Genomic DNA, 26,834 nt, shown 5'->3' with positions numbered 1-26,834 from the left:
AGCCCATCAGCAGCAGCAGCAGAATTATCTGCCGCCACATTCTGCATCTCATAGCTTGTTACACCTCTTGACTTCTCCATTTATATCAAACCAGGATGCAAAGTCTGGTTCACTGAAGAATCTGGGAAGGCATGCAACATGTGCTGTTAGTTGTAACTTAAAATAAGGCACTGACCTAGTGAAGCTACAATAAAAAGTTTTTGCATCTAGACATTAAAAAACAACAGGGCATAAACAGAGCTACAGTTTCATACCCAAAACAACACCTTGCATTATTTTCCACCTTTAATATACAAACATGTCCCAAGGCACTTCATAGAGATGTAAAGAACAAAATAAGCAGCAAGCCAAGGAAAGAGATATTAAGAGCATGAGCAATAGCTTGGCCAAAAAGGTGGGTTGTAATCAGGTACTTAAGAGGAGAGGAAGACTGAGGTTTTTAGGAAGGACAATCTACAGCAGTAGGTCCAGGCAACTGGTGGCACAATCACTTATGGTGAGACAAAGGCAGTGGGGATGCAAGAATCAAGCGAAGATGCAGAAGAGGCTAGAATCAGGAACAAGTAGTTTGAGGGAAAGAGGGCTGTAGTACTACAGGAGGTTTTGGAAATAAGGAGGGATGAACCCATGGAGGGATTTACCATTGAGGATGAGAATTCCAAATTTGAGGTAACATTGGCTCCCAGTCCCATGTAGATTAAAGAGTAAGGGATTGACTGAGGCTTGGTCCAGACTAAGATGTGGTTGTCAGAGTTTTAGAAGAACTGAATCTTATGGGGTTGAGGATTGGAAACTAGCCAGGAGAACGTTTGAATAGTTGTGTCTGGAGTTGAAATATTCATGCATTTCAAGATTTCTGTTACAATATGTGGAGCATCTGTTTTGTAATTTTTTTCCTTTAGCTTTTCATTATCAGTGGCAGTTGACAACAATCCCTTAGTATCTTGGGAGTTGGTACCTTATTAGTCCTTGCTTTGATGCAAATGAGAAATGAGACGTATGAAAGGGCTGAGGCTGTTGTCTCCTAGATGAGCTGACCTGCAGGTTAATTACTAGCACTGTTTGAACAGTACATCCAGAGTAATTCACAATGAATAAAAGATCCCAGACTTGCTCATCGAGGAATAAAACATTTTAAATGTTAAATAAACCTTCAAAGAGTGTTGTTTATTCAGAAAAGGTGTTCTGATTTTGGTTGTCCTGGAATCAGTTTTTTTTTTCAAGACTGTTAGTGTAATCATTCCATACCTGGAAAACTTGGATTATTTGGTGCACATATTAACATTACTTCTTTTTGGGTTGGTAAGCAATTGCTGCCATTTGCCTTTTAGTATCCCTGATCCAAGCAGCTTCCCTGAGAGACAGGCAGTGTGCTTCATGTTGCATTTAAACTTTCAACTAGGGGGCACACAAGAGCAATGCGTTTTGAGTCTCCGTGCTGTTTTGCTCCTCTCTTCCCTTTCAATTTCTGTGTTTTGTAGAAATGCACTGCCTCCATTCCACATCTCTGCCAAATGGCCCGCTTAAATTGGAAAGTTATTTGAGGAATCATGAGTGAACACTGGCATGTTGAGCCTCCAGGACACTGCATTACTGTGCTACTATACAGCATCACCAGACCATAAACTACAATTTAATTTTTGAATGAAACAATAAATGGATTGCTAAATAGTTGATGTCTCAACTGTGAAAGTATTTATTCCTATTTGAGTCTCCAATTCCTCTCTGGTTGTACCACAGTTGTTTTTCATTTGTGTTTTTTATTTCACATTTGAGGGATTTTCAGGAATATTGTCTTGATGAAGATTTGCCGTTCAATTCAATTACCAAAATTAATGTCTCACTTTAGGTTGTGAACTGGCTGGAAGGACCTGGATCGGAACAATTGAGGACTCAGTGGGGAATTGGGGATTCCATTCGAGCTTCCCAAGCCTTACAGCAAAAACATGAGGAAATAGAAAGCCAGCACAGTGTAAGGGATTATTTTACATGGTTTATAACATGAGTATATTTAATGCACAAAAGTTAATAGGTTTAAGAATGCTAAGGTGCCAATTTGTTTTCTTAGGACTTATAACTATTATTTCTGTTTGGAGGGGAGTGAGATAACCTTTGGGAGGTAATGAGAATTTAAAACAAATTTCTGATAAAATATCGTACTAAAATAATATGCATGATGTGCTCCTTTGTACAATATACAATTTTCCCATTAAATAAAGATGGAACAAGCTAAATGAACTGATTGGTATCCTACTGAAAAGTACAAAGTATCAAACGAATACTCCAGGGAATGCTCATGAGTCTTAATCTTGTTTCTGACAATTGCTGAGGTTAAAAGTTAATTTTAAGCTTTTATATTGTAATTTTTGTTGTCATTGGCCCATTCCCACTGTACCTGTCAGAGCACGCTGATACTGCAAAATGCTCAATGCTAAGTTTGTGCACTGAGCACCCACTGATTGAAAATAAAATGTCTCATGAAAGGCAAAAAGCCTGAGGCAGTGTAACATTACAGTAACAACTTAATTTTCAGCCAATGGTGAAGTTGGAGGAGTGCTGAACTTTGTTTCCCATGTCATCTTGCATCACTTCTGAGTGGTATTGCTGTCCAAAATAGAAAATGCGGAAATAGATTAAAGGACTGGTTTACAATGCATGACACATGGGCAAATCCAAGGAATCTTGTCTAAGAGGTACATTTTAATATTTAAGTCAGTAAAATCGTGAGCTGAAACTCTTAATTAAGATTTGTAAAAGGCTTCCCATGAGTGTTTAAAGTGTGCCTCCAGATCTGGTAGTTAATGGGTCATCATTAGCTTAGAGTAAAATATAAACTGATAACTTTATGCAGTTGAATCGGACTTGGTCTTTTCAACCCAAAGCTTCTAAGAAATTGCTAACATTTTTACTTTTGTTGTGCTTTCTAACAATTGTACCAGTAACTGATCTTCAGTCATGTTGCATAAGGGAGTCAAGATCAAGTGTAGTCATCAGGTGAAATAGGGAAGATGAGGGATAACTAAACAAAGCATGTAAATGTAACTCAGTCCCATTTTAAAGTCATATGTTCTTTTCTTATTTTTTTATCTACTTTGAATTTATATTAATTGTAATAGTTAAACATCAAAACTTACAACAAATTTGCAAAGTAAAGAATTGCTTAGAGCAAGGAAGTTTATCTGCAACCCAGGCTCTGATTCTGATTTAAAGTCCAATTTTTTTTTATGCTGTCACAGGATTTGGGTGTCACTGCCTAGGCCAGCATCTGTTGCCCATCCCCAATTGCCCTTGAGAAGATGGTGATGAGCTGCCTTCTTGAGCTGCTGCCACTCCATGTGGTATAGGTACACTTGCAGTGCTGTTAGGAAGGGAGTTCCAGGATTTTTGACACAGCAACAGTGAAGGAGCAGCGATATGGTTCCAAGTCAGGATGGTGTGTGACTTGGAGGGGAATTTGCAGGTGGTGGTGCTGCTGCCCTTGTCCTTCTAGGTGGTGGAGGCCATGGGTTTGGAAGGTTCAATTGAAGATGGGGACATTTGTGGAGCTTCTTCCACCACCATTTGTGACTGGATGTGGCAAGACTGCAGAGCTTAGATCTGATGCGTTGGTTGTGGGATTGCTTAGCTCTTGTCTATCACATGCTGATTCTGCTGTTTGGCATGCAATAGACTGTTTTGGCACAGTCCTGTGTTGTAGCTTCACCAGGTTGTCACCTCATTTTTAAGAATGCCTGGTGCTGCCCCTGGCATGCCCTCCTGAACTCTTCATTGAACCAGGGTTGATCCCCTGGCTTCTTAATAAGGGTAGAGTGGGGTTTATGCTGGGCCCTGACATTCAGATTGTAGTTGAATAAAATTCTGCTGTTGATGTCCCACAGCACCTCATGGATGCCCAGTTTTGATTTGCGAGATCTGTTTGAAATCATCCCATTTAGCATGGTGCTAGTGCCACACAACTCAATGGAGAGTATCCACAGTGTGAAAGCGGGACTTCGTCTTCACAAGGACTGTGCAGTGGTCACTCATACCAAAACTCTCGAGACAGATGCATCTGCAACGGGTAGATTGGTAAGGATGAGGTCAAGTAGGTTTTTCTGTTTTGTTGGTTCCTTCGCCACCTGTGGCAGACCCAGTTCTGCAGCTATATCCTTCAGGACTCAGTCAGCTTGGTCAGTAATGGTGCTATTGAGCCATTTTTGGTGATGGACATTGAAGTCCCCCCGCCAGAGTACACTCTATGCCCAAATGGAGGAATAATGATTCATCAGCTGAGATTTGGCAGCAAATGGTAATTAGCAGGCAGTTTCCTTGCCCATGTTTGACCTGATGCCATGAGACTTCATGGGGCCTGGAGTCAATGCCAAGGATTCCAAAGGCTTTTCACTCTTGACTGCATACATCTGGTGGGTTTGTCCTGCCAGTGGGACAGGACATACGCAGGGATGATGGTGATGGTGTCTGGGACATTGTAAAATATGATTCAGTGAGTATGACTATGTCAGGGTGTCGTTGATTTGTCTATGGTACAACTGCCCCAATTTTGGCACAAGTCCCCAGATTTTAGTAAAGAGGACTTTGCAGCATCGACAGGGCTAGGTGTACCATTGTCGTTTCTGGTGCCTAGGTCGAGGTCAGGTGGTCCATCTGGTTTCATTCTTCTTTGACTTTGTCATGGAGCTAAAGAGCTCTGAAGAAGAGTCATACGTACTTGAAACGTTAACTCTGTTTTTCTCTCCACAGATACTGTTAGACCTGCTGAGTTTTCCAGCATTTTCTGAGATAGTTGATGCGTTGGTTTTAATTTTACAAAATTACCCACATCCAAGGAAGGTTCTATTAAATTGGGAAATAGTGAATGTAACTCCTTTATTCAAAAAGGGAGGGAGACAGAAAGCAGCAAACTGCAGGCCAGTGAGCCTAACATTTATCATAGAGAAGATGTTAGAAGCTGTTATTAACAATGTTATAGTAGGGCACTAAGATAAATTCTAGGTAATCAGACAGAGTCAACATGGTTTTTTTTTTATTCATTCATGGGTTGTGGGCTTCGCTGGCTGGGCCAGCATTTATTGCTCATCTTAGTTGCCCTTGAGAAGGTGGTGGTGAGCTGCTTTCTTGAAACGCTGCAGTCCATGTGGTGTAGGTACACCCATGGTGCTGATAGAAAGGGAGTTACAGGATTTTGACCCGGTGACAGTGAAGGAACGGCGATATATTTCCAAGTCAGGATGGTGAGTGTGGTGGTGGTGTTCCCATCTATCTGCTGCCCTTTTCCTTCTAGATGGTAGTGGTCGTGGGTTTGGAAGGAGCTGTAGAAGGAGCCTTGGTGAATTCCTGCAGTGCATCTTGTAGATAGTACACACTGCTGCTACTGTGCTTCGGTGGTGGAGGGAGTGAATGGTTGTGGATGTGGTGCCAATCAAGCGGGTAGCTTTGTCCTGGACAGTGTCAAGCTTCTTGAGCATTGTGGGAGCTGCACTCATCCAGGCAAGTGGGGAGTATTCCATCGCACTCCTGACTTGTGCTTGTAGATGGTGGACAGCTTTTGGGGAGTCAAGAGGTGAGTTACTCATCGCAGGATTCCTAGCCTCTGAGCTGCTGTTGTCGCCACTGTATTTATATGGCTAGTCCAGTTCAGCTTCTGGTCAATGGTAACCCCAGGATGTTACGGGATTCAGTGATGGTAATGCCATTGAACATCAAAGGGTGATGGTTGGATTCTCCCGTGTTGGAGATGGTCATTGCCTGACACTTGTGTGGCGCAAATATTACTTGCCACTTGTCAGCCCAAGCCTGGATATTGTCCAGGTCTTGCTGCATTTGGACATGGACTGCTTCAGTATCTGAGGAGTCGTGAATGGTGCTGAACATTGTGCAAACATCCCCACTTCTGACCTTTCGATGGAAGGAAGGTCATTGATGAAGCAACTGAAGATGGTTGGGCCGAGGACATTACCCTGAGGAACTCCTGTGTGATGTACTGGAGCGGAGATGACTGACCTCCAACAACCACAACCATCTTCCTTTGTGCTAGGTATGACTCCATTTGAGAGGGAAATCATGTTAAACCAATTTATTGGAATTCTTTGAAAAAATAGTATGTGCTGTGGACAAAGGGGAACCAGTGGATGTACTGTACTTAGATTTCCAGAGGCATTTGATAAGGTGCCACATCAAAGGTCATTGCAGAAAATAAAAGCTCATGGGGTAGGGGTGACATATTAGCATAGATAGAAGGTTTGCTAGCTAACAAGAAACAGAGTGGGCATAAATGGGTCATTTTTCTGGCTGGCAAGATGTGATGAGTGGTGTGCCACAGGGATCAGTGCTGGGGCCTCAACTATTTGCAATTTATCTAAATGACTTGGATGAAAGGATCAAAGGCATGGTTGCTAAATTTACTGATGATTCAAAGAAAGGTAGGAAAGTAAGTTATGAAGAGGACTTAAGGAAGCTTCAAAGGGATATAGATAGATTAAGTAATAGGGCAAAGATCTGGTAAATGGAGTATTATGTTGGAAAATGTGAAATTGTCCCTTTTGGCAGGAAGAATGAAAAAAGCATATTATCCAAATGGCTTGAGATGCAGAGGCATCTGGTTGTCCTAGTTCATGAATCACAAAAGCTTAGTATGTAGGTTCAGCAAGTAATTAGGAAAGCTAATAGAGTGTTATCATTTATTGCAAGGGGAATTGAATACAAAAGCAGAAAGGTTATGCTTTAGTTATACAGGGCATTGGTGAGACCACATTGGGAGCATTGTGTATAATATTGGTCACCTTATTTAAGAAAGTATGTAAATGCATTGGAAGCAGTTCAGAGAAGGTTTACTAGACTAATAACTGGAATGGGCGGGTTTTCTTTTAAGGAAAGATTGGAAAAACTAGGTTTGTATCCGTTGGAGTTCAGAAGTGTAAGAGGTGACTTGATTTGATACATGTAAGAATATAACATAAGAACTAGGAGTAGGCAATTCAGCCCCTCCAGCCTGCCCCGCCATTCAATATGATCATGGCTGATCTCATTTCGGCCTCAACTCCAATTTCCTGCCCTCTCCCCATAACCTTTCAACCTGTTACTACTTAAAAATCTGTCTATCTTCTCCTTAAATTTATTCAGCATCCCGGCATCCACTGCAGTCTGAGGTAGTGAATTCCACAGATTCACGACCCTTTGAGAAATGTAATTCCTCCTCATCTCTGATTTAAATCTACCACCCCTTAGCCTAAAACTATGGCCACTTGTTCTAGAATGCCCCACAAGGGGAAACATCTGCTCCATGTCTATTTTGTCTATCCCCTTTAGCACCTTATATATCTCAATTAGATCACCCCTCAACCTTCTAAACTCTAGCGAATATAGGCCTAAACGTCTCAATCTCTCCTCATAAGACAAGCCCTGCATTTCTGGAATCAATCTAGTGAACCTCCTCTGAACCGCCTGCAATGCAACTACATCCTTCCTCAAGTAAAGGGCACAGTACTCCAGGTGCGGTCTCACTAAAGCCTTATATAGTTGCAGCAACACTTCCCTATTTTTATACTCTATTCCTTTAGCAATAAATGCCAAATTAAAGATCCCGAGAGGCCTTGACAGGGTAGATATTGAGAGGATGTTTCCTTTTGTGGCAGAATCTAGAACTAGGGGTCACTTTTTAAAAATAAGAGGTCACCCATTTAAGACAGAATTGAGGAAAATTTTTTTCTTGAGGGTCATGAGTCTTTGGAACACTCTTCCTTAAAGATAGTGGAAGCAGAGTCTTTGAATATTTTTAAAGCAGAGCTAGATAGATTCTTGATAAGCAAGAGGGTGAAAGATTATCGGGGTTAGGTGGGAATGTGAAGTTGAGTTTACAATCAGATCAACCATGATCTTATTGAATGGCGGAGCAGGCTCGAGGAGCCGAGTGGCCTACTTCTGCTTATTCGTATGTTTGTAGGCACTAAAATTCACGAGCATGAGGACTTCTAGTTCTGTTCCAAGACTGTTCTGTAACCTTTATTTCATTGTGTAGTCTATGGCCTCTATTTGTGCTTTTATGTTTATCGCGACTGTTGCTATGAGATCATCTTCTTGCGCCATCTGAGAGTCTTTCTCCAGTATGTGATCACTTTCAGATGCAGGAGTAGCACTAGCATTGTGCTTTCTTCTTCTCCACTCTTTCAACCCATTCTGCCAATCCAAGGACCTCGCTTCTTGGCTATCATTCTGAACAATGAATCCATAGTTAACCTGCAAGTAGCTTTTCCTGCTTGTTCCACAATTGTTGCATCCCTCCATTCACCAAGCCCCTCAGGAATATATGTCATCTGAGTACTCACTGTGGGCTATCAACCTTAAGATTTGATAACTGTGAAGTACTCATGATCACCAGCCTAAAGAATGTAAAATGAAAGTATTTCTGTCTTTGTCTTATATCTTTTTGATGAAGTAACAGAGGGTTGATGAGAGTAATGCAGTTTAAGTGGTCTACATGAACTTCCAAAAGGCATTTGATAAGGTGACATATAATAGATTGCCAGCAAAGTTGAAGCTGATGGAATAAAAGGGACAGTTGCAGCATGGATCTAAGTTGGCTGAGTGACAGGAAATGGAGGGGTAGTAGTGAACAGTGGTTTTTCAGACTCAGGCATCACATGTAGTGCGGTTCGCCAGTGGTCAGTACCAGGACCGTGCTTTTCTTGATCTATATTAATGATCTAGACTTGGATATATAGAGCACAGCTTCAAAATTATGCAGATGACAGATGTTGGAAGAATTGTGAACAGTGAAGAGTATAATGATAGGCTTTAAGAGGACAAAGAATGGTGGAATGGGCAGATATGTGGCAAGTGAAATTTATTGTGGAGAAGTGTGAAGTGATACATTTTGGTAGGAAGAATGAGGAGAGGCAATATAAAATAAAGGATACAATTTTGTAAGGAGTTCAGGAATAGGAAGTGCGTGGGATATATGTACGCAAATTATTGAAGGTGGAAGGGCAGGCTGACGATTTTTTAAAAGGCATACAGGATCATGAGCTTTATAAATAGATGCAAGGAAATTATGATGAACTTTCATAAAACACAGGTTCAGCCTGAACTGGAGTATTGTGTCCAATTCTGAGCATTGCACTTTAGGAAAAATGTAAAAGCTTTAGAGGGGGTGCAGGAAAGGCGCCCGCAAAACACACACTCGGAATGCACAAGTTGCACAAGAATGATTAGTTGACTTGTGTGGAATGTTGAATGGTAGCTTGGATAAATTTTGTATGTTTTATGGAGGCTTTAATTTCACCATTGTGGCCAAGAGGATGCTGTGATGCTCTATAACAGAAGGATGGAAAGGTATAATGGGGGTTTGGTGTTGTGTTCATGAAACCATGGTCAAATGAGGTATTCACAGCCCAGCTGGGACAGGGATGTCTCTTCTTCTTTCTGTTCCCTTTCTTCTTCCTCTTTCTTCTCTTTCTCTTCCTCCTAAGCTGCACCCCATATCCCTAGGTGGCAAGAGCTATGCCCTCATCTTGGTCAGGTGTGTGGAGGATAGAGCAGACTGCCACAAATCAGGACACACACCTCGTTGAGTACGGAACTACTCTTATCAGACGGAATGGTTGCTTCAGCACCATAATGGTCTGCTCATCAATGTTTCACATTGCAGCTTGGCTCTCATTGTACTGTTTCATGCTGGTCACATGGCTGGGTTCCAGAGCAGAATCATGAGTAAGGTATAAAACTTATGGCTCAGCAAGCACCCTCTGGTTTGACATATTGGCTAAAAGACTGAGGGTACAGCAAACTGCCTCAGAATGAAAGCTTCATGATTGCTGCCAGGGCAGCAGGCATTCACCAGCATAAGATGCTGAGCATGGTTGCACACCAACTGCACATTCAGTGAATGGTAACCGTTGCAGCTGCAGTACACTTAGCATTGAGATACAGCACTTGCAAAGCCACATATGTGCAGTTGGTGGCATCCTGTTATCGTGGCAAAGCCATGCTTTACCTGGTTCTTTCTGTTCAATGAGATATAAAGGGAGTCTGTGATCTCTTGTGGAGCAAAGGTGGGCAGTGACCTGGAAGATGTTGCATATGTTGCTTGTTCCAGCCTGGAATAATCCTAACACAACAAAATTCAGGGCCATAGTCACCTTCAGAGTCACTAGCAATGTCATTTTGCAGGACCTCTGAGGATGCAGGTCTGGTTGCAGAGTTTTGTGACTGCCCCCTTTGCAAAGCACAGGCAATGCACACACTGCACCTGACTTAGGTGAAGGTAAAAGGAGTGCTCCCGGAAGACCCGAGGCGGATAAGGCCTCCTGCTGACAGCCCTTCTCACCCACTTGTCTTCTCCCTGTGAACTTGTCTTCCTCTTTGCTGCCCCTGTCCCAGCTCTATCTCATGCTCCAGCCCAAAGAGGATTACAATTACAGGCCCAGTGAGAGAACTGGTATCCTGACCAGAACCCTTGCATTCACAGCCAAAGCCTTCTCCTCCTCATACAACGCAGCCTCTGGACTTCATTAATTTTACCCAACTCTTCAAACCACCAAACAATTCTACAAACTCCACAACAAGCCTGCAAGTTGTTGATGATCACTTTAAGTAGCACTAGTAGGGTATTTTTCCTGCTGTTGAATGCATATTTAGTTGTGCATGTTTAAGATAGGACTTCAGCTGAAGCAGCAAGGTCAAAAATGGCAGCTCCAGCACCAAATCAGCTTTACATGCTAACTGATGCCACAATCTGCCTACTCTGCAAAATTCTAGCACACGTTCCTAATGCCTGCATTAATGTCCTCAACAAGATTGCATTCGGCGTGCATTGCACAGGACGTGTTCTCTTACTGAGGATGCTATTTTGTGAGGAAGCTATTTTGCTACCACATCAACACCTGTAGCACTTTAACTGCGGGAAATAAGGAGTCCAATTTTGTGATCAGTGTGTGGACTTTTAGGAAGCTGAAAACAGCATTTCTAATACTTATAGAAAAATTATTAATTTACTTGGAAAATGATAAAGTGCAAAATAAAATTGGTAACAATCAAGAGAGAGAAATAGATGCCTTGAAGGAAAATAAAATTACTTTTGGTGGGGAGAAAACCTTGATCTATAAGGCTGTCTGCAACTGAACCTAATATTGTCCTTTGGTGCCCTTCTGTCAGCCACAGTTTAACATTTGTATTCTAGATCTCTCTAAAATTACAACTCTCCAAATAGCATTGAGAAAATTACAGAAGATAAAAGAATTAAATATCAGAGAAAAGAATTGCAATCCTAATTTGAAGAAAAGCAATATCCAAAAGAAATAAATGTTTTCATTGGTAGTGATGTGTTCCAGCAGGGGTTAGTAATTGAGAGCAGAAGACCAAGCTGAATTTTGTTTCCCCTGAACCATGGGCATTGAGGCTGATTATAGAATTCTTACTGACACCAGCGTGAGCTCAGCTGCTTCACTGCAGAAATAAGGGACTACTGCTGTTATTAATAGTGTGGTACAACTAGCATATAGAACAGTCAATAAAAAAAGCCTAAAAATCAATCTTAATAGTTAATGGCATTTATTGATGTTTACTTATTACAATACGAGACTTGTCTAACAGAAATGCTAATATAGTGGGATGGAATCAACACCACCATTGGCAACAAATACAGCTCATTGCTGGCAAAGAATGGTCCATAGCCAGAAAATAGAAAAATTATAGTACTGGGCTAAGTGCTGATCACAGTAGTAATTATAACTTTATTTACTGCACTATTGCTTCTAGGTGAGCCCAGATAAACCACCATTAGGGAGGTAATTATTTACTTTTGAAGCTGCAGCATTGTCTCATTTAAAATACAGCTCTGCTTTGAAGTTGTGGCTGCTGTTGAAGACAGCATTGTAATACAATAAACTTCTATCAACTGAAATTCGCTACTAAGCGGAATTCCTGATGTTCCCCTAATATGAATCAAAGCAATTACGAGGTTATCTGGAACCTGTACCTGTATAGGGCATTGCTTTATACTTTGTTTCAATGTGGTGTTGAAGAATACTTCCTGAGTACTTGCACATAAGTTCATTTTACAAATATTATGCTGTATTCCATTGGTAAATGGAACTCCCCGTTAACCAGCATTTTTGCCTAATCGGCATTACCCCTTGCATTCTAGATAATGAAGATTTTACTGTATAACAGGAACATAATTTTCAAAAGTGTTTTCAAGATTGTGATCTAACCTGTAAATTGTCCAAGCTTCATTCTCTGTTCATAAACTCGCTAAGACTGCTCAACTTCGATGAAGGAGAAAAAAACCCCAATTACCCTCATGTAAAATAATGCACTAAAGCTGCATACATCATACAGTATGTCAGGGGAAAAAATCCTTTACTTTTAGTGGTCTCGGGCTGAGAACAAGACGCCAAAGTAATTTTAACCAAGTGATATAATTGTTTGCGGATCACAATTCCACTTGCAGATAGCTGGCAGGTAAGTTTTCTAATCAATGATGCATGTTCCTAAGACATAATTTTAGTTATATTGCTGCTGAAGGCAGAGAAAAAAATGCTTTGGAACTATTATCTGATTGGTGTTATTTTAACATCAGCATGAAGTGGATAACATTGAATTGCCGTTTCAAAAAAGTTAGGTTAATGCATTTCTTAGTAGGTCTTTACAATGGGGAAAAATAGAACATAATTCAGTTTTTAAAAGTGTGTGTGTAGTTTATTGGAAATTGCTGCGTTTAGATTGGTTACCAGCCAATCTGTAGGTTGGGCTTCTCTTGCCATCACTCCAGTATGTAATTTCATACTTGCACCTGGGTAACAAAGCACTTCCTTCAGGGAGAGAGATGGAAGAGCAAACTGAAAATTAAATTGATCAGCCCTGCTATCCCGGAAGTAGAATGAAGAGATGGGGATTTTGTGAGGGGAAAGTTGACTTTCTGTTGTACTGCCCAGGTGGGGACAGAGAGGGCTCTGCACACGTGCAAATGGATGCTTGCATGAAGCAATGATTATTTTATTAAATATTGTTATAATTAAAATACTATTTTGATTCCAGCTGGAGTATTGTGTCCAATTCTGGATACCACACTTCAGGAATGAAGTGAAGGCTTTAGATAAGTTACATATGTGATTTACTTGAATTGATTCCAAGAATGAAGGATATGAACAAGGAGCAGGAGGGGTAGGCCATTCAGCCCCTCGAGCCTGCTCTGCCATTTAATAAGATCATGGCTGATCTGATAGTAACCTGAAACCTGCATCTAACCTATCGCCCCCTTGCTTACCAAGAATCTATCCAAAATATTCAAATCCCTGCTTCCACCACCTTTTCAGGAAGAGAGTTCCAAAGACTCACGACCCTCTGAGTGAAAGAATTTCACCTCATCTCTGTTTTAAGTGGCGATCCCTTATTTTTAAATGGTCACCCCAGTTCTAGATTCTCCCACAAGAGGAAACATCCTCTTCACATCCACCCTGTCAAGACCCCTCAGGATCGTATATATTTCAATCAAGTAGCCTCTTACTCTTCTAAACTCCAGTGGATACAACCATAGCTTGTCTAGCCTTTCCTCATAAGACGACCCACCCATTCCAGGTATTAGTCTGGTAAACCTTCTCTGAACTGCTTCCAGTGTATTTACATCCTTCCTTAAATAAGGTGACCAATACTGTACACAGTAATCCAAATGTGGGCTCACCAATGCCCTGTAGAACTGAAGCATAACCTCCCTAATTTTGTATTCAATTCCAGTTACATGGATAGGTTGGAGAAGTTCGGGTTGTTCTTAGCTAAGAGGAAAGCTAAGAGGAGATTGGATAAAGGTGCTTACATTGTGAAGAGTTTAGATAGAGCAAATAAAACAATATTTTTCCCAATGACTGGTTATTAATCAGAAGGCAAAGATTTAAATTGATTGGTAAAAGAACCAGAGGCAATGTGAGGAAAAGTTTTTCACACAATGAATGGTTAGGATTTGGAATGCACTGCCTGATAGGGTGGGTGGATACAGATTCACTAGTAGACTTAAAAAGGGAATTAGATAAATACTTAAAGGAGAAAAAATGCAGGGATATGGGGTAAGTGGACAGCATTGGGACTAGCTGGATTATTTTTTGAAAATAGTGGCACATACTCAATGGGCTGAATGACCACCTTCTGTGCTGCATTATTTGACGATTCTATCATTTTGTTCAATTTGTCCATGAAATTCCTGATGATTAAGGAAAATTGATGAGTAATTATTTGTTTTTAAGTCATTAGCTCGTGGTGTGTGATGCTGTAGGCCACCTAAGTGTTTTTTGAGAGATTTCTAGCTTGCCTTTCTGTGATGTCAAACTTCAGATTCATGCAAACATTCTATCATTAGAGTACGCGTTAGCCCATACCTGCCATATGTTAAACAAAATAATTGGGTGATTCAGAAAAAGCATTTCTGAGTGTCGCATTTCTGTGTCCCTTATTGTACTTTATTTCTCAATTTATCTGCAGGAATGGTTTGCTGTATATGTGGAACTTAATCAGCAGATTGCAGCGCTATTGAACGCAGGGGATGAGGAGGATTTGCTTGAACTAAAGGCCCTACAACAGCAGCTAAGTGATGTTTGCTATCGACAGGCCAGTCAACTGGAGTTCAGGCAGAATGTGCTGCAGACAGCTCTTGAATTTCATGGTATTGCTCAGGATGTAAGTTACTTGTCAATAAAACCATTTTACAATTTCAGGAACTGATATCAATTAAGTAATTGATGGATCTGTTTTTGATTTATCATGGCAAGAAATGTGATTAATACACCTCAATATACAGTGTTGTTTAATAAGTGCAGTTGGACAAAAAGCTACTGATAAGCATATAATGAGAATGTGGTACTACCATGTAGCAAAGTCAAGGACACAGTTGATTAGTTACACTTTTAGCAGAAGTGTACTTTCCTAAGATGGAACAAAGAGAAAATATAAGCTGCAAAATAAATACATCATCTTATTTCCTTTTCTCTAATTATTCCCTCATGATTGGGGCCACCACAACACACACATCTGGGGAAGGTAGGTTAGAGATAGCCACTGTCTAGTTGTGAGGAGTCTACTCTTCTAATTGGAGGTGACCACAAGGCATTATATTATAGTTGGACTCTTCAGGGATTGGTGCTTTCACTGTCAAATTGGTTTTAGTTTTGCAGCACTGGATAAGGTTGTCAAACCTCCAGGGTTGTCATGGAATCTTCAGAAATTAAAGATTAATCTCCTGGACGATGTGAGGAACTTGGGAAGTGTCATGGGGACATTTTTTTACTTTATTTGAATACTTACACTTATTAGTTATAAAAATTATTGGAGATGAGGGTAACGGGCTCTTTGACTACCTGAAATTCACATATAACTGCACTTTCAAAATCCCAACTCTGAAGCCTTTGAACCTCTTTTCACCACACCAGTTCTGTAGCTACGGCTTTGCTCAAGCACACTCTCACCTCCACCTTCGATGCCCTGGTCCCCAACAAAAACCATTACCCTCTTTCGCCTAGGTCATTTCCCCCTGAATGGCCCTCACCTCCACTTCAGTCCAAGGGGTGTCACTGGTAATCTGGCTGGACCTCATGAAATACTATTGAGTCCTACTCTCATTGGCTAAAACTGTTCATTACTCCAGGATCATCCTGAAGTGCAAAGTTAAGCTGTCTTCTTAAACCCTGTCCCCTGTTTCCCCACCCCCACCTCCAACCATAAGTGCCAGAAGGGCTTCTTTGTCACTAAGGTTGAGACAAACTGATCAGCTGCCTCTGCCACATCCCTCCTTTCGACTAGTTTATCAAGCCAAACTTCATCTAAAACTTCCACCCTGCCCTGGCCCTGAGTTTGCATAATTCACTAGTTTTTCTCCTATTGTCCCCTCAAGTCCTCTTGGAGCTCATCCCGTCCATGAAACATACCTCCTGTCCCTCAACCCTATTCCCACTAAAATGCTAACCACCCAACATCCCTTCCTGGTCCTCTTGTATCACTTCTCTTCTGCACTGTTGGATGGAGGGGGGGGAGAAGGGGATGGAGGGGGGAGAAGGGGATGGAGGGGGGAGAAGGGGATGGAGGGGGGGAGAAGGGGATGGAGGGGGGGAGAAGGGGATGGAGGGGGGGACGGAGATGGAGGGGGGGACGGAGATGGAGGGGGGAAGGGGATGGAGGGGGGGAAGGGGTTTGAGGGGGGAAGGGGTTTGAGGGGGGAAGGGGATTGAAGGGGGAAGGGGATTGGGGGGGAAGGGGATGGAGGGAGGGAGGGGCTTGAGGGGGAAAGGGGATGTTCTCTTCTGCACTGTTACTTCTGGTGCTCCGCAATGAACTATTCTTGGCCCCCCCCTATTGGTCATCTATGCATTGCCCCTTGGCAACATCATCTAAAAGCACGGCATTAGTTTTCACACGTACACTGATGACACCCAGCTCTTTCTCGACAGCACCTCTTTTGACTCCTGCATTATTGCTAAATTATCAGATTGCTTATGTGACATCTAGTACAAGTGAGCAGAAATTTAATCCATTTAAATATTGGGAAGTCTGAAGCCATTGATTTCTGTCCCCTCCCCAAACTCTGTTCCCTAGCTATCAAGTCTATCCCTCTCCCTGGCAATTGTCTGTGACTAAACCAGAATGTTTGTAACCTCGATATCATAATTCACCCCGAGATGAGCTTTTGACTACATATGTTATCACCAAAACTGCCTCTTTCCACCTCCATTGTCATACATTGTCATACTTCTTCCTTGCCTCAGCTCATCTGCTGCTCAAACCTTCACTTATGCCTTTGTTGTCTCTGTACTTGGTTATTCCAATGCACTCCTAGCTGATCTTCCGCATTCTACTCTTTGTAAACTTGATCATCCAAAGCTCTGCCACCCTTGAACTAACTCACACCAAGCCTCATTCGCGTATCACCCCTGTGCTTACTGACTTAAATTGGCTCCCGAGTAAATTAGCATCTGAATTTTAAAATTCTCATCCTTGTTTTCAAATCCCTTCATGGCCATGCCCCTCACTTTCTCTGTAATATCCTCCATCCCCACAACCATCCTGAGCACCCCTGATTTTATTTGCTCTACTGTTGGTGGCTGTGTCTTCAGATGCCATGGCCTGAAGCTCTGAAATTCCTTCCTTCCACCTTTCCATATCTCTTTCCTCCTTTAAAATGCGCCTTAAAAGCTAACTCTCTGCCCAAGCATTTGGTCATCTGACCTAATATCTTCTTATATGGCTTGTTATATTTTGCTTTATAATGTTCCTGTGAAGCACTTTGGGATGTTTTATTACATTTAAAGGTGCTATATAGATGAAATTTAAAAAGATAATTCATCAAGCTTTTACAATCCATTTTATTTATAGTTTTTTTAATATGTCGAACCTTTTTTTAAATTCAAATTAGTGAATATTGTGAGCAATTAACGCCATATGTTTGCACAGACTTGAAAAATTGAATCTTGTGAATGGATCTTTCACAGTTGTCCCAGCAGCTGGATGGATTACTTGGGATGCTTTGTGCTGATGTCGCACCAGCTGATGGAAGTGCTATTCAGCAAACATTAAAACTTCTGGAAGAGAAACTAAAGAGTGTTGGTAAGTGGAAGAAATTTTATACTATAATTTCTTTTAAATTAATTACAATATTATGAATTTTAGTAGATCTAAATCTATTAAGCACAGTAGGATTGAATTGTGGGAAGGATCTGCTGTACATGTTTGTGTGCACAACATTTGATGTAATACATGTATGATACAGATCAAAATAAAGGTTGTTACAGACTGTAAATTGAAATTCGGATGGATAGTATAATCTATATCCAAAGATATTTTTACAGCCTTTAAGAATATTCCATTAATGCACAATATATATGAAGACACAGTTTAGTTTTTGAAATGCACAATTTTCTCTACAAGTTAATGGGAAGGTGATACCAAATGTTGGTTGATATTGACATTGAGCAAATTCATAACTGAAGCGGTGTGTTTCATCACAGGCTGTGATTAAATTTACATAGTTTATGCTGGTAAACTCAACATTTGTCTGTATAAATATAATACTGCAATGCAGTGGAAACACTTTCTGTAAAACATTGGGTTTTTTTTTAAAACTATTAACTACTTGAGTCTTATCGGTAGAAAATAAGATACAAGACGTATTTCACGGTTTATTCCTGCTATCTGTAATGGGTACTTAAGCTATTCTTGTGGTTAATACTGAGCAAATGATGTCACAGTTAATTGAAAAGATTATGAATGCGTGAAGAGGTCATCATACGGGATTAGCAATTCATTTCATCCTTCCTCACTTAATCATTCTGTCTCATGGGTATTTAAATGAAAACTGAATTTTTATTCAAATTGTGAAGGAAATTTACTGGCATGGTTTTTGTTATATTATAATTTAAACAAACATGTGAGGATACATTCACTATCATAAATGGAACAAATGATTTTAAATAAAATGTTATGCTTTTATAAATATCAATATTCTATGACTCAGAATCATTTCTAAGGTGCGTCTTAATGTTGTATTTAGTGGAGTAGAGGATTTTTTTGTAATGTATTAAAACTTTTAAAGTTTCCATTTCAAGACTGAAATAGCCAAAATTGTCATATCACTTTATATTGGAATACAAAGATTTAAATGGGGGTGCAAGTTTCTGGGAGGATTAGGGCAAGGCAATTTGAGCCGGAATTTTCTGGCCCTATTGGCGTTGAGTGTCATGGCGGGCGGGGGACACAATATGGTGAGAAGGCCAAAAATTGGTTTCTCGCTGTCGTGAAACCAGTTTGCAGTTGTCCACTCCACTTGTCAATGGCAGGTCGCGTTTCCTGCTACTGTACATTGGGAACCTAATTTCAATATTTCAGCATCTCATTATAAGCCCTGCTTGCTGGAATCACCCTCCCATACTGGATCATTTGGGCATGTCAGCGTGTTTCACAACTGTACATACGCAATGTGCACCTGGCGAGCTGCACTTTGTTTCGTCGTTTGTTTACCTACCTTCCTTTGGGCAGCACTTGTGGTCATCAGCGCCAGGCTTCATAGGCAGCACCACATCACTTTTAGCGGGCTCGCAGGCAGGTTTCTACCTCCCAGACCAGCCATTAGGCAGGGCTGGCTTTTTGAGGGCTGTACTGGGGAGGGGGGTGGTATCCCAGGGTGTCTGTAGGGCATATGATGATCTGTGCAAGTGGCCTGATGCTGGTGAGGGCTGAGGAGGTAGTCTCCAGAGGAGATGAGGGCGTATGTGAGGGAGTGAGCGGTCATGTCCCTTGAACTGGCAGTGAGTGAGATGCCAATGAATGTGTGATGGCCTTGTGACTGTGAGAGTTTAGAGTGATGAGATGGTTGCCTTACCCTGGCAGCACGGATGAGATCATTCATCCATTTTCTGCACTGGATGGCTGACCTCTTCTGTGCAGTGTTGGCACTGACCACCAAACTGGAGTAGTGAGACTGATGGGCCTCCTGGATCCAGAGCGGGGGTGGAGGACATCGTGGCGGGCCTCCATGATATCCAGAAGGCAACCCAGGATGCATCACTGAATTGGGGGGGCTGCAGTCTTCTTGACTTTTGGGCCCATGCCTTCACTAGCTGCTAGCATTGATAAGTGTTCACAAGGCTGCAGTTTAAATATGGCGCACTATGTGAGGAAGCAGCGAGGTAACGGCATGACGGGCAAATCAGTGGCCGCCCACCAGAATTAATAAGGAGAAATTGGGTGAAACAGTGCGAAAAGCCACTATTGCAGCAGGTGGGTAAAACAACTTTTTTCCCGCCTGCTACCGCACATGTGCAAATCTCGGACGATTCCGCCCTTGGAGTTCAGGCCATATAAGGGATGGAAAGTTAAAGGATGACAGGAATCTCAGTGGAATACGATGACACATGACATCCTTCTGACCTTTAGCCCCCTATCTCTCTCTTATATCATCCACCACCCCCATTACCTTTTGTGAACACATGTGGAAGGAAAGCAGGGACACTGAGCCAAAGATAGAGATATCTGAGGGGATGAATAAAGGCTTGGTCGAAGTTGGTTTATTGAGGAGAGGGCATTGGAGAGGCTGAGGTGGTTAGGGAAGAAATTTCAGATTGTGGGGCCTAGATGACTGAAAGCATGGCTGGTAGGGGAAAGAGAGAGGTGGAAACCCAACAGACCAGAGGCGGGAACAGTGTTCAAGGAAGGGGGTTTAAAGCACTGCTTGAGATAGAGAAGGGGACAGGCCACAGAAGGATTTAAACATAAAGTTGACACTTAATTTGAGATGTTGAAACCTGGGGAGCACTGCCCATGATGAGCGAGCTGGACCAGGTATGGGATAGGATGTGTGCAGTAGAGTTTTGGATGTGTTGCAGGATGGGAGACAGGCCAGGAGAGCATTGGAATAGTTGAGTTTGGAAATTACAACAGGATGGTTGAAATGTGGTGGAGGTAGTTGATGTTATGGAGGTGGAAGTGGGAATCTTTTTGATTGAGAGGATATGGGATCAGAAGCTTTAATTATGGGTCAAATATGATGCCAGAAGTGAGATCAGACTGTTTTAGCCAGAGAAACTGGCCATGAAGCATGGTGGAGTAGTGACTTTTGAATACAGAGATTTGGACGAGGCTGCACACAACAGCTTTTGTCTTATTAATGTTTAGTTGATGAAAACTGCAGCATATCCAAGACTGGCTGTCCACCTTTTGTGTTTTGCAAAAAAAGACAAATTTACAATTCCATGTCCACTCCCAATTTCAGCATAATTCCTTGGGAATTATTTTAACTTTTGAGAATGGCATAAAATGGATGATGTTAGATCAGCCGCCCATTATACATCCTACCCAATGTTCCTCTCTGTTGAAGTAAATGGAAGGGAAAATCTAGCCAGATGTCTAATGGGGCAGCTCATGTTATGGTGCCTGGATTACACTATTATTAGCTGGAGGTGACAGTTCTGCTCCTGAGGCAGAGCAAATACCTTTTGACCCACCAGCTGATGTTTTGCTTAAATTGCACTGCAATAATAGCAGGGAAATTGATCTTACACTGCTTGTGTTTTTTAGATACTGCTTTGCAGAGTTTACAGGAAAAAGGCCAAGGCCTTTTAGATCAGATGACATCCCAGGCTCCGTGGACATTTGGAAAAGATGTTTCCATTGAAAATAAAGACAATATAGAACATATTCAAGGACTTATGGAGGATATGCAGCTTCGGAAACAAAGGTACAATCTAGCATTTGTATATAGGATAAATTCCAAAGCTGCAATATGTAAACTGGGGATGCAGATTTGGCCTAAACAGTCTTTAAAAAAAAAACCTCTCTTGATGTTGCAAATAAATGACTATTTGCAAATCAGAAGTAGAATTATTATCCCACCATATAGTGTTAAAGATCATATGAGAAATACTTTTTCATGAATGTTTGAAAGAATTGGATTTATATTTTGTTTGTCTCAAAAGTGCTTCAAAAAAATACTTAACATTTATGGGAGTGCCGTTAACACAGAAAAAGCTTTTGTAGCAGTGTATGTTAAAAATGAACCTCAAACCTAGAAGGATATTTTAAGGAGTGAGGAGGTGACCGAAATCTTGGTCAAAAAAGATGGGTTTTAAAAAGAATGTTAAATGAGGAAAGGAAGGCGATGAGAGAGAGGGATTTAAGAGAAATCTCCAGATAGTGATACCTGGGCAACTAAAGGTGCTAACATCATTGGTGAGATGAAGGGTGTTGCATCAAATGCCAGAGGAATAGTGTGATCTGGGTGCTTTGTAGGGCAGGAGGGAATTACAGTGATGGGGAGGAGTGAGACCTTAAGGACTCAAAGCAAAAGATGAATATTTTATATTTGAGCCTTTGACAAGTAGCCTATGAGTAACTGTTGGCAGTCCTTCACAGAAATTACAATTTTTAATGTATCACATGCTTTACAACTCTGAAGGCATCACTACAGAGCTAACACTTACAAAAGCGTGCTTTTCAGAAGGTGCATTGTGGTCAAAACCTGTTTTTTTTTTTTCTTCTTCCCTAGTTCAGGCGGAGATAAACTAACTCAAGCCAGAGAATAAATCTGTACTATTACCTTGAAACCACATAATTTGTATTCACCAACTCAGCTGCTAGAGGAATCCCAGCAAAGGCCTGGAAGTAAAATTCCAAATTTGTCTCCAGAAGGGAAAAACATGATGTGAGATAAACTGTTAAAATAGTCTTTTTCTCATCAAGATACTAATTTCTTGCTAGGCCATGTCACCTAAGTGAATATTGTAATGTTGAACAGAATTTTGTCATCTCTCCGTATTTATCTTTGCTCTCCAGAATGATCCTAGAGTATTGGGCAGTCTTGACAGAGGACAGTGAAGTCCGATGGCACTAATTGGTTCAGCCAGATCTGTTGATGGATGATTAATCTAGATGTATGCTAGATGCACTTGTGCCTATGCCTTTAGACTTGAGGGAGTGACATACTAGGGAAAATGGTCATGTTTGGAGAGACTGAAGGTTTAACCGGAAACAAGGATATCAAAGGTGGCTGTGAAAGAGTGTTGGGCAGATTGATAGCTTTGGAAATATTGTGGAAGGGTCAAACATCAGGCAGTTGGCTGCTGAAAGTGCAATTGTAAGTAGCGTGGAGGCAGGGTTTTCTCTTTGAGTGGACACAGCAGGATGTGTGATTTTAAGGGAATGAGGGTGGTGGGAGATACTGGCAATAATGCTTTCAAATGTCTTAGGCCCTGACCTCTGAAATTCCTTCATCTAACCTGTCTGCCTTCCTTCCTCTTATCTCTTTTAAGACGTTCTTTTAAATGTACCTCTTTGACCACACTTCTGGTCACCAGTCCTAAGACTTCCTTGCGTAGCTCGCTGTCAAATTTTATCTTATCATGGTCCTAAAACCAACTTGGGATATTTTGTTACGTTAAAGGTGCCATATAATGTTGTTAATGTTGAAATGATTGTAGATGAAATTGTCTGTGATTGAGATTGTGGAAGTAGGGAGTTGGCTTCAAGTCAAAAAGCAAATAGCGGGATTAGGGCTAGTTACTCAGAGTGGCTGAAGGTGGATAATGGTGTCCCATAAGGATCAGCGCTAGGACTGCTCCTGTTCTCAATTCGGAGTCAAAAATACAATTTCTAAATTTGGGGATGACACCAAATTGGAGGGGCTAGTCAATACTGAGAAGGACTGCAGCTAGTTATACATGGACATTAATAAACTTGCAAGATGGGAAAATAATTGCCAAATGAAGTTCAACAGATATAAATGTGAGGCAGCATATTTTTATAAGAAGAATAGGGAAGTTGCTTATTACTTGGAAGTGCAAGTCTGGGTGAGGTCGAGAAACAAAGTGATCTTGGAATACAAGGACACTAATCACTAAAAGTTGCACCACAGGTTAGCAAGGCCAAAAAAATAGTGAACCGAGCACTAAGCTTTATTTCTAGAGGGATACAGTTGAAAAGTAAACAAGTTATACTAAATCCATATCGAACCTTGGTTAGACCTCACTAAGAGTACTGTGTGCATTCTGCTCACCATATTATGAAAAGGATATAGAGGCACAGGGGAGGGTGCAGAGGTGATTTACAAGGATGATACCAGAAATGCATGGGTATATATATCAGAAAAGAATGTACGGGCTTGGGCTCCTTTATCGAAAAAAGGAGGCTGAGGAGTAAGAATGACACCATTTGTGGGGAAGAGCATTTCTAAAGGCCATCAATGGAAGTTAGTTACCAGGAAATCCAAAAGGGAATTCAGAAAAAAATTCTTTACCCTACCCAATGAGCCAGAGGATATAGTAGAGTGTTGAATGAATACTTCACATCCATCTTCGCCCAAGAGAATGAGGATAAAGGTATGGACCTCGGGGAGAGAGACTGCGACGTTCTTGAGCAAATTGATATAGGGAGTGACAAGGTATTGGAGGTGTTGGCAGGCTTAAAGGTGGACAGATCTCCAGGTCCAGATGATTTGTGTCCCAGACTGCTGAGGGAGGCAAGGGAGGAGATCACAGGGGCTCTGACCCAAATTTTTAATTCCTCACTGGCTACGGGGAAGGTGCCAGAGGACTGGAGAACAGCTAATGTGGTTCCACTATTTAAGAAGGGTTGTAGAGATAAGGCAGGGAACTACAAACCAGTGAGTCTTATGTCAGCGGTCAGGAAACTATTGGAGAAAATTCTGAAGGAGAGAATCTATCTCCACTTGGAGAGGTAAGGTTTGATCAGGGTTGGCATGGCTTTGTCAGAGGGAGGTCATGCCTAACGAATTTGATTGAATTTTTTGAGGAGGTGACCAGGTGTGTAGATGAGGATAACGCAGTTGAAGTAGTGTATATGGATTTCAGCAAAAGCCTTTGACAAGTTCCCACATGGGAGACTTATAAAGAAGGCAAATGCACATGGGATACAGGGTAATTTGATAAGGTGGATTCAAAATTGGTTGTAGGAGACAGAGGGTGATGACAAAAGGCTGCTTTAGTGACTGGAAGCCAGTGTCCAGTGGCGTACCACAGGGATCTGTGCTGGGTCCCATATTATTCGTCATTTATATAAATGACTATGTGGGGGGTAGGATTAGTAAGTTTGCGGATGACACAAAGATTGGCTGGATGGTTAACAGTGAGGTTGAGTGTCTTGGGTTACAGGAAGATATAGACGGGATGGTCAAATGGGCAGATAAGTGGCAGATGAAATTTAACCCTGAAAAGTGTGAGGTGATACACTTTGGAAGGAGTAATTTGACAAGGAAGTATTCAATGAACAGAATGACACTAGGAAGTTGTGAAGAACAAAGGGACCTTGGCGTGTGTGTCCATGGATCTCTGAAGATGGGGGGGCATGTTAGTGGGGTGGTGAAAAAGGCATATGGAACACTTGTCTTTATCAATCGAGGCATAGATTACAAAAGTAGGGAGGTCATGTTGAAGTTGTATAGAACCTTGGTGAGGCCATAGCTGGAGTACTGTGTGCAGTTCTGGTCGCACATTATAGGAAGGATGCGATTGCACTGGAGGGGGTACAGAGGGGATTCACCAGGATGTTGCCTGGGATGAAACATTTAAGTTATGAAGAGAGGTTAGATAGACTTGGGTTGTTTTCGTTGGAGCAGAGAAGACTGAGGGGCGACCTGATCGAGCTGTGCAAGATTATGAGGGGCATGGACAGGGTGGATAGGGAGCAGCTGTTCCCCTTAATTGAAGGGTCAGTCACGAGGGGACACAAATTCAAAGTGAGGAGCAGGAGATTTAGGGGGATATGAGGGAAAACTTTTTTACCCAGGGGGTGGTGACAGTCTGGAATGTGCTGCTTGGGAGGGTGGTGGAGGCGGGTTGCCTCACATCCTTTAAAAAGTACCTGGATGAGCACTTGGCACGTCATAACATCCAAGGCCAAGTGCTGGTAAATGGGATTAGGTAGGTAGGTCAGGTGTTTTTCATGTGTCGGTGCAGACTCGATGGGCCGAAGGGCCTCTTCTGCACTGTGATTCTGTGTTTCTGAGTGGTGAGAATGTGAAACTTGCTGTAACAGGAAATAGTTGAAGAAAATAGTACAGTTGCATATGAGGGAGAAGGGAATAGATAGTTAAGATTTAGATGAGAAAATGGGAGGAGGCTTGAGTGCAGCATTAACACTGACAGGGACTGGTTGGGCTGAATGGCCTGTTTCTGTGTTGTCTGTCTTATGTAATGGTCCACAGAGATGGAAAGGTTGAAGATGGTGCTGTGATTTTTTTTATTCTTTCATGGGATGTGGGCATCACAGGCAAGGCCAGCATTTGTTGCCCATCCCTAATTGCTAAAACTGAGTGGCTTGCTAGGCCATTTCAGAGGACAGTTAAGCGTCAGCCACAATGTTGTGGATTTGGGGTCACAGGACCAGCAAGACCATGTAACAATGGCATTTTTCCTTCCCTTGGTGAACTGCATGGATTTTTATGACAATCGATTGTGGTTTCATGGTCACAATTACTGAGATGAAGTTTTCAATTCTAGAACTATTAATACATTTTATTAATTAATTGAATTCAAATTCCACTGTCCCCACAGCAATAGCCTGGACCTCAGGATCACTAGTCCACCTAAATATGAATAGGAGATTTCATATTCAGGAAGAGCTTATAAGGAGGACCGAAAGACAGTGAAATCAGAGGAGAGAGAGCAAGAGCTGATATAGAGATTGAAATCACTGAGGATGTGTAGTGGAAATCTGGTGTTCTGGTTGCAAGAAATGTTAACTAAAATTTGCAATAACAATGTAATCTTTTTAAGTTCAAGTTATTCATTTTTAAGTGATTTAAATTACTCTCAATATTTGTTTTTCCAACCATATGGAACTCCTGTTTATTTAATAGGGTATATGTGTAAAAACTAATTTGTTGCTTAAAAAAAGAGACATGTCGAAGCTTTTCGACCAACATTAGGTGTGATCCTGTGATTGGACAACATTTACTAAATAATCTTCAATGTGCCAAGAATTATGTTGACCAACCAATTTAAGATTGTCAGTCGGGCTCGCAGTGTGGCACATTTGCATGTACTAGAAGCTACATATATTAATACACAGGGCCCTGTTCTTTGCAGACGAAAAGAACATGTACACACATTGCGCCTATTCCAACTAAACAAAATAAATGACAGCCATTCGCTGACTCATTCCTCAGGGCAATGCCTTGACCAATGAGGGTCAAGCTAAAACAGAATTACCTGGGAAAACTCAGCAGGTCTGGCAGCATCAGCGGAGAAGAAAAGAGTTGACGTTTCGAGTCCTCATGACCCTTCGACAGAACTTGAGCTCGAGTCCAAGAAAGAGTTGAAATATAAGCTGGTTTAAGGTGTGTGTGTGGGGGGCGG

The 26,834-nt window shown here is 41.6% G+C and overlaps 1 protein-coding gene across 3 annotated transcripts in view; it reads left to right on the top strand.

Annotated features, from left to right (window-relative positions):
• Window positions 1–26,834, top strand: part of sestd1 (SEC14 and spectrin domains 1) — a 158,225-nt gene that overhangs the window by 102,993 nt on the left and 28,398 nt on the right. For all 3 annotated transcript variants that reach the window (XM_041201474.1, XM_041201475.1, XM_041201476.1), the window contains exons 11-14: window positions 1,850–1,972; window positions 14,467–14,661; window positions 17,463–17,577; window positions 21,043–21,202. In XM_041201474.1, the coding sequence (XP_041057408.1) occupies window positions 1,850–1,972; window positions 14,467–14,661; window positions 17,463–17,577; window positions 21,043–21,202 (593 nt within the window). The remainder of the gene's footprint in view (window positions 1–1,849; window positions 1,973–14,466; window positions 14,662–17,462; window positions 17,578–21,042; window positions 21,203–26,834) is intronic.

Source organism: Carcharodon carcharias, chromosome 12 (genome assembly GCF_017639515.1).
Source record: "Carcharodon carcharias isolate sCarCar2 chromosome 12, sCarCar2.pri, whole genome shotgun sequence".
NCBI classification, from domain to species: Eukaryota; Metazoa; Chordata; class Chondrichthyes; order Lamniformes; family Lamnidae; genus Carcharodon; species Carcharodon carcharias.
Note: the sequence above shows the minus strand (reverse complement) of the source record. Positions and strands in the feature narration are given on the sequence as shown.